The sequence below is a fragment of the Buteo buteo genome, chromosome 19 (assembly GCF_964188355.1).
Source record: "Buteo buteo chromosome 19, bButBut1.hap1.1, whole genome shotgun sequence".
Taxonomy (NCBI): Eukaryota; Metazoa; Chordata; class Aves; order Accipitriformes; family Accipitridae; genus Buteo; species Buteo buteo.
Genome location: NC_134189.1, coordinates 20507683 through 20516643, shown reverse-complemented (window position 1 = coordinate 20516643; position 8961 = coordinate 20507683). Strand labels below are relative to the sequence as shown.

At 37.7% G+C, this 8961-nt stretch overlaps 1 protein-coding gene across 8 annotated transcripts in view; it reads right to left on the bottom strand.

Moving 5' to 3' along the window:
• Positions 1–415: 415 nt before the first annotated feature.
• Positions 416–8961, bottom strand: part of PRMT8 (protein arginine methyltransferase 8) — a 66332-nt gene continuing 57786 nt past the window's right edge. For 7 of the 8 annotated variants that reach the window (XM_075051532.1, XM_075051534.1, XM_075051535.1 and 4 more), the window contains 2 exons: positions 3872–3993; positions 416–2045 (listed from right to left, as the gene is read on the bottom strand). In XM_075051532.1, the coding sequence (XP_074907633.1) occupies positions 1962–2045; positions 3872–3993 (206 nt within the window). In that variant the 3' untranslated portion in view covers positions 416–1961. The remainder of the gene's footprint in view (positions 2046–3871; positions 3994–8961) is intronic. The other variant, XM_075051540.1, reaches the window with a different exon arrangement.

The following is an 8961-nucleotide window of genomic DNA, read 5'->3' as shown; positions in this document are numbered from 1 at the left end:
GGTAAGAGAATTGGATGGTCTGAAGTGCTGTCAAAGTGTAAGTTAGACAAACAAAGCAAGAGTCTTTCCTTTTCAGTTACAGTCAGCTCAGTGATTACTGACAAAGGAGAAGATGAAAACATTGTTTGAGTATCTGTATCTAAATGGAGGAGGCTGAGAAAAAAATCTAGTAGAATTCCTTACCTTAAAGTCCTAGAATCACAGAAGTGTTAGTGGAAGGGGACTTCTAGAGATTTTTCTGGTCCAGGCCATTACTGAAAGAGTAGCCAATCTAGCTATTAACTGATCCCTTGAAAATGACAGCACTATTTCACAGATAAAATCCTAGTCATTTTGTGAGGAAAGTTGTTCATCCTCATTCCAAGAAAATGAAAGAAAAGTACTTTAAAACAACAGTGATGAATTACACTGCAAACAGTATCTTTTACTGCTGAATTACAGTTTAATTTCATTCTACATAGATACCATGTGATACAATCCCTAGACCATAATCTTTAGACCATAAGAAAATGGAGGCACTGTACAGTTTTTGTGAAGGGAAAACCAATAGAAATACGTTTCTAAAAAGTGAAAAGTTGACAAATACTGGCAAAATACATCTTCAAGTATGCTTTTATTTGCAGGTGATTAAAAAGATTTTTAGGCAAAAAACCTAGTCAATCTCATCCAATACATGATGGAACATGATTTAGTGCCTAATGCCAGACAGATGGGAAAATGGGTAGATAGGACTGATGATGCAGTTTTTGACAAATTACATGTGATTAAATGGTCAACATTCATATAGTAAAAAGACTTGATACATACGTATGAAGAATTATAAGCAGTTAATATTTTAACTATAAGCAGGAGATATTGTAAGAAAAACAAAGGGTGTAAGGGGTTGGGGAAGCTACAGACATCTTAGTAGTATCAGAAGCCATAGACATTTTTTTAAAGACATTAGCTTGTTCCTGCAAGTCACGGCACTCTTGAGAATAGTATTTGCAATTTAAAACTTATCTAAAACATCACCAAAAGGAAACACTAATTCCTATTTTTTTGAAAATTATTTTGTATTAAGAATCTTGCAAAGAACTGAAATAGGCATGGCCAAGAAACATGAATTACCCACCATTTCAGAGATTTTGCATTCGTCACGTTTAAATACTAGGTGTCTGATTTCAGAAGGTCTCATGCAAAATCCAGCTATAAAAACTCACCACAGAATATTTTCAAGGATAAAAAGCTAATGTTTTTTAAAGCTCTGACAGACATCCAGTCATGAAGGTGAATTTTAAAACTAGTGGTCCACATTTTCCAGAGGACATTCAAAAAGATAGTTGTTGAACTTTCTGTAAATGCCCAGCTCTTATCTACACTTTGCATGGAATATTTACCAAAGCTATAACTTTGGACAGTTAATGGAATGTATCACTGCCTAGAGTAGTGCCAGAGGTAACATCATTATCTTGCCATAACTGCGTAATGAGAATTAAATAATCACAAAACAAATTCCTATTATGAAATGACTTTTTTTCTCATGTACACTATATATATTCATTTATATTGAATATAAGTCCAGTAATACTATCACAGTAATGTGCTGTAGTGGTCTTTCGTAGTGAGAAAACTGCCCTAATCATCTTTAACATGCAAAGCTTGGAAGAACCAGAAATTCACAGTAAGTAGTACAATTTGTATATGCATCTTCTGCCATCCTAAAGTTAACCAGAACACTCAAGACTGTTGCTTATTTTTCCTATATGTTTGACAAAAGCTACAGTTCTGTATACTGTACATTCACAGTGGGATCCCAGCCCCCTGTACTATCTGCAAGAAGGATCAGGTTACCACTTTCCATCAGAGTAAACATTCTAGTATTTAATATAATAATCTTGTGAACAGTTGTTCCTAGCTTGAAGTTCAGCAGTTCAAGACTTGATAAAATTCTCCTTTTCATCTCTCCGAAAGGTTTCTTGCTAGCGCATTTTGTAGTCATTAGATACTGACATTTCACATAGCTGTCCTTTAAAATCCAAGTCTACTGTGAAATCCAGGTCACGCTGTAAAAAGATTTAAATGTAACATGTAAGTAGGACCAAAAGTTTTGTGTATGAATTCAGTTATCATTGCTTAGGTCGAACAGACCTGCAGATTCAAGAGATACCTACTGTGGTTTCCAGCTTCTTTTGTTTTCAAATGTTGTTAACACCCAAAAGTGTGATACAGGATGTGTAATAGCATTCACCATACAATTGAAGTCTAGGGCATATTTGTGTATTCTTCTTAAGGCTGATTTAGTGTCCCAGCTACAACTAGGAAGCTTCTGAAATGCTGTGCTAGCATATGTATTCTATAACAATTTTTTCAGGGTATCCCCCATTGAGATGCTCTTAATCTAGGGTAAAGGGCTTTCACACTAGGAGTTATTCCAGAACAGATCTAGTAATATTCCCATTGTAGAGAAGCCCTCAGTCATTCTTCACCTTATAATGACATGGTTTTTTGGAAAGAGGCACTACATAGCCCTACAAAACGAAGCTGTCTCTACAAGCTTTTGAAAGGCTTCATGTTTCAGAAGAACAAAACACTAACAAATCCTTTTGAACCAAGGTGGTCTCTCTGTCTTTTGATAACTATCAAGAACACATTAATTTTAGCACCTGAATCTGCATTCAGGTGCTTACAGTTGTGCAAACAAATGTGAAATATTTTCTTCATTTTTCCCTCAAAAGAAAATTGATACATTCAGCCCAAAAGAAAACGTTCCATTCCCCCAAGGACAACAAAAAGGTGGGAAACAGACTATTTTCCTCTACTTCCACAGCAAGCAGTAACTTCAGGAGTGAATGTGTTTGTTTTAATGCCAAATTTATTTTGTGTTTATTTCTTTCCCTGTACCAACACTACTACGAAAACCATACCCAATCTGTATGTGGTACAAAAAAGGAAAAGTAATGCAAGAAATTAATGCAATGAAATGTTAAGATTTGCTGCACTCAACAAATGCAATATTTCAACAGTTACAATAACTGCATGGATGGATTATAACCAGGTTATTTTAATGGCTGTATGTTGTAACAGAAAATGAGGAGATTCTGCTCAAGGTTTTTGGCAGAAAATGGTGCCACTGTTTTTTCCGGGAAGCCATACTTCTCATGTCTTGCTCTTCTATACAGGCATGGGTTGTCCATCAGACCATGTCTCAGTCTCCTTACAGTTAAAAGCAGCACTGAATAACTGATATACTTGGTGAGGGATTCTGCCCATAGCAGAAAAATTGAGGATGTTTTCACCAGTCATGATAGTGTGCTTTAGCTTTAGCCTTAAATAAAATATCTGTATTTTCTGTGGAAAGCCACTATTTTTAAACAACCTTATCACTTGATTAGTGAGTCCAAGTACATTTGATGAGTGAGTTCATACAGATGTTAAGCAGAAATCTGTTAATCTCCTAAAGGAGCGTTCTTGGGCACTGAGTGGGAAATCTGGCTAAAGATGTGGAACTGAAGTACTTACTCTTGATCATCCTGTGTTGGCAGAAGGGATCTTTTACCACTGATTTTAGTGACAGTATGAAGAGACCCTTGCCTACTTGTCTCACAAAATGTGAGCCAAGCTGATTGCAGAGGGCAGCTGACTTGGCGATGTACTTGAATCGTTTCTTCCTTCCCATGCTAGCTTGTTTGCAGGCTGAGTTCTGTAACATTAGCACTGCATTATCATTGCTGTCACCAGCTTTGGTGAAGCTGTGACTAGAGCTCTTACTAATAAACATGAATTTAGAGCCTTTAGCATGCTCATTGTTTTACTTCTGTGCATTTTATTTACTGTTGATTATAGTTTGTGATCAATAGAATTGGATTTAGAATCAGTGATGCTGACTCACCACATTTTTTGCATTTGGTTTCATGGATATAGTCCCATAGATTTCTTCTCCTCGTCTCACAGTTAAATAGTCCTCTAAGTAGAAGACAGTTTGCTTCCAGTGAGTATAGGGGGCATCAGGTGCTAAAAAATATATATGGGTATTATATATAGAAATTTCATCTTTGTCTTACAAATCAAATTAAGACTTGGGAACAATTGAAAAAAGCCTTTCTTCTCATAGAATGCTTTAACTTATATACTATATTAGCCAACATGCTTTACAACAACACAGTTCTATTGACTGTCAGTGGGTTGTCTTCTGATTTTTACTGGAATATGTCAGATATGAATCACACCCAGCAAGAAGGATTCCACAAAGGGGGTTACTGGGCATGATAGGCACTTTTTTGATGCTTTCCTTTCAACCCACACACACTCAAATTATGGAAGTCTTTACCACTAAGTGCTTTCAAAGTCAGAAGTCTAAATTAGTTCAAAAAACAATTACACAAAACCATGAAAGAAAGGTTAATAAAAAACTATTAATTACAATGATATAGATGAAACCTTTGACTAATGATCCCAGAACAGCAGATTTTATAGTTTCCAGAAGGATACAGCTGGGGAAAGGCCACTTGCACCTTGACCTGGTTTTGGATTTTTAAAAGGCATATGCTATGGGCAATTTGCCAGAGATGGATACTGGTCTAAATTAGTTTCTAGTCTTGCTTAGCAGAATCACTTTGATGATCCTTCTGCTATTTCAGATTTTTATTTTACTTATTTGGGGTTTTTTCTGATTTAAATTCAAATCTTTGAGCAGTACCTAATGAACTTGCATTATTTCTTGTTCCTAACATTCTTGCAGTTAAGACCATCTAGGAACCTAAGAATAGCTGCACAAGTTCAGAGGCTTCCTGACCTGCCAAAAAAGCCTCTGACACATTTATTTTTCTTCTGTTTGTTTCCCCACTCACTTTTTTGATGCGGACATGGGCCCACTGTATCAAATCACACTAATTATATCTTAACACTGTTTAATAAAACAATGATTTAATTTCATTTCAACATCAATGTTTCAAAAAAATATTTGGCTTTAGAAATTGTTTGTGACTGGGAAAATAATGAAGCTCTTTTTTAAAACTGTCAGGACAGGAATTTTTAACAGTTCTTTTTTTCCAAAATTCTAGAATCAGAAAACTGATATAAATAAACTTTTGTCAGAAACTGTTTTGGCAAACTGATATCTTCCAAAGGAGAAGTGTTTTACCAGATAATTTCTGCCTATGTGTCTAGACAGTTTTAATGACTGTTAATCTCAGTTGCTAAATGGAGAGATCTTCTTGCAGGAGTTCAGACCCAGAATCTGTTTTCCATTTGGACATGCCTCTGTAGAATTTCTAACTGAAAACATGTTAGACCAAAACTAAACTGAACTTATATTTTAAATCATAACTGCTGTCTTGTATACACACGTACATGTGCACATGCCTTTATGCAGAGCTATCTTCTCCTTAGCAAAGCCTGACATATCTGGAAACTTGTGCTCCATGAACAGAGTGTGTGTGTGGAATGTAGGCACAGGTCTTCAAGTCCACTCCAAATCACACACTTATTTTCTTCATAATTAAAAAAATGACATATCAGTGAAGTGGCACTTCCTCATGTCCTACAAACTTGGGTATTTTACTCAATTCAGTAGAGGTTTGCCAACAGACACTAGCTGAGAATCCAGACCAGTCTTCTAGACAGTGGTGTCTACTCCTTCAGTTACAGAAGGCCAAATGACCTTTTTATGAAGCAACTTGTTCTGCACCTATTTTATCATGATATGCTGAATAGAGGCAGAGAACCACTTCCCTCAACCTCCTGTCTACACTAATGCTAATACAAGTCAGGATGATTGGCCAGATTTGCTGCAAAAGCATACTTCTAACCCATGTTCAGCTTGTTGCTCACCAGAATCCAAGAGTCTTTTCCAGCAAAGCTGATTTCTATCTAGTTGGCCCAACCAATAGCATGGAGTTGTTTGGTCCCAGCTGCAGGACTTTGTATTTGGCTTTGCTGAACTTTATAGGGTTCTCATCAGCCCATTTTTAACCTGTGTAAGTCTCTCTAAATAGCAGCCCTTTCTCTCCAGCCTATGCTCCTCCCAATTTGGGATCATCAACAAATTTGCTGACAGTACACTCTATCCCACCATCCAGCTCATTAATAAAGATGTGGAACAATACTGACCTCACTGTTGGCCATCTGTAGGATGCTACTAATAACTGGCTTCTGGTTTGATTTTGCTGATTGAGCCATTTTTGAGCCAGTTTTTCACCCATGTTATTGTTCATTTATCCAGTCTATATCCCACCAACATAGCTGTAAGGATGCTATGCAAGGTTGTATAAAAGGCGTTGCTAAAGTCAAGTTATACAACAGCCACTGATCTTCCCTCATCCACACAGCTAGTCGTCTAGAAGGCCATCAGGTTTGTCAGGCATAATTGGCTTTGGTAAAGCCATGCTAGCTGTTCTCAATCACCTTCTTGTCCTTCATATAGCTGGAAAAGTTTCCAAGTGGATTTGTGTCAACCTTCCCAGGAACTGAGGTGAGGTTGACTGGCCTGTAGTTCCATGGATCCCGCTTATTGCATTTCTTGAAGATGGGTGTAATAGCTGCCTTTTCCTAACCATCAAGAACCTTCCCCTATCACCATGACCTTTTAAAGATGTTAGAGAGTAGCCTTATGATGACATTGATCAGCACCCTCAGCATACTTGGATGCCTCCTGTCTGGTCCTGTGGACTTGTTTAAGGTTCTGTAGTGCTGATGGCATTCCTTGAGGCACAATTCACATACTATCAGTTTCATGGTACAAAAAAACTTTTTCTCCAATGGCTGCAAGGCGCATCTCCCATTATTTTAGATACTTTGAATAACAATTAACCTCTCCACATAAATAGTCCTTGTCTTAGTGCAATTAGAGAGGCACAACATGGGACCCAGAGGAAACCCTGGACCAAGTACTGTGCAAAGGAGTCACAACCAATTGGTTCCCCCAGGCTTTAGAGTGGTCCCTATATCTGCTATACTTGGTGATACGGCTGTAGCCTCATTTGCATCAAAGAAGGTCAGAGTGACCTTTGGCTGTAGAAGAAGCTCTTGTCAAAAACACACAAAGAACTTGAGCATGGACTTGAAAACTCTTAAGAATTTCATTTTGCATGGGTATCTGCCTAGCAGCTCTTCCTCCTTTGCATGTATGACATCCAACCTTTATTATTTGGTGGGCCATACAGCCAGCTGGAGAAGTTAGCTACTGAAGTAAGATGTTCAGAGAATTGGCAATAAAGCAAAGAAAAGCATTCAATAGGAGAAATGTAGCATTTGCCAAGAGACAGGAGACAGAATTTGGAGACATAGGAAACCTCTCCAAGCAAGCTTCCAAGGAAGCTCAGCCACAAGCAGCTAAGAGAGATCTAGTTGCAGAAAGACTAATGAGAAAGAGCAAGTCATCAAAGCTGAAAAGATCCTAGAATGGGAGTGTATGACTAAGTATTCAGAACCTCTGAAGTAGCAGCCTGTGGAAGCTACAGATAGTTTAGAGAAGCTAGGTTTTCAGGCACTGCTGATGAACCCCGTTCTTGATAGAGGTTCAGAAATATTGGAGATTGTGACTCCGTTCCCCTCTTTTTTATGACAGGTAGGCACAAAATACCTTGCACATACATTTGCTAGTTGAGATGGGTCTGCAAAAACGTCTCTGTAAGAAAGTTTGGCATACTTGGTATTTGCCCTAGGCTTTTGTCCAAATGTAGCCTCTTTTCCCTAATACTATTTAATCTCTCTCCTTCCTCAGGTTCTCACACTCCTGTGTGCTAAGGGATGCTGAGCCCACCTGTGGTGGTCTTGCAGAACATTTTCTCGCTAAGTGCCTGAGTGAGCCCTCTTTATTCCATGCACCCAAGAGGCAAGAAGAGGCAAGAAAGTCCTTACCCCAGCCACCTTCTTCTATACTGATACTGGAGCAAGTCTAAGTACACTGCAGACAAGCAACTCCTTGCAATAACTTAATGGGTCCTTTTCCTTGCCACTTTTGATGTCTATTCCCTGGGATGTCTGAGAGTCAAGCAAAGAATGGCTGGGTTTGAGGGCCAGATTTGCTGATGGGACACATTTGACTGGAAAACATTAATCAAATATCCTAGTCTATTCAACAGATGTTTCTTGAAACATGTATGTTCATATGCACACATAAAACAGAAACACATTCCATTATTCCTTTGCAGATGAAGCCACATTCTCAATGATATAAAAGACCTTTCAAGTAGTTCTGGCAATATAAGTAGACCTCTTTTACTAAGGTAGGTTTCAGTTAACATCACAACACAGTAACTACACCCTTCATTCAAAGCTATTTTTTACAGAGAACTGGAGGTTTGACTATTTTACCTTTTAGAAAAGATTAATGGGCTGCCTTCTGCTGAAAAAATCAGCCTTCTGTGGAAAAAACAAATGCCTAAAACCTAAAGTGTTTTCCACCGTAGATAATTTTGTTCAGCACGAACTCAGAAATATTAGCACTTCAGGATACCACTGCAGTGCCCCACAGATTGTTCATGTCTCCCTAGTTACACTTTGTTTCCCAGCACATACTGATGCCTATCATGGTGCAGAAAATACTATAGTATAACACATTTATAGAATGACCCGGTTACTGAAATACATAAGAATATGAGGTACCAAATAACATCATCCAAATAACATAAATATATATAAAATAAATAAGTACTCTAACAAAGTACTTTGAGATTTGAATCTCATGTAAAGGGCTGAGAGCTCCTGTGAAGGGAGAAAAAAAGAGATTTCTAATCGTATTTAACTTACATCAGGTCCCATTTACACCTGTTTGAGTTATGTAATGGTGCTAACTTTAACCAGCACCAAGTGTAATTTGTTGTTCTTGTCATTAAAGCAGTCATGAAGTTTTTACGTTTCTTGCAACACTGGCTGGTTTATTCACTCTGGTAAATGATGCCTTACAGGAATGGAATTATTCCTTTAAATATCTGCTCACCAAGATAAGTTAGAGTTTTACATTTGGGTTATTAGAGCCAA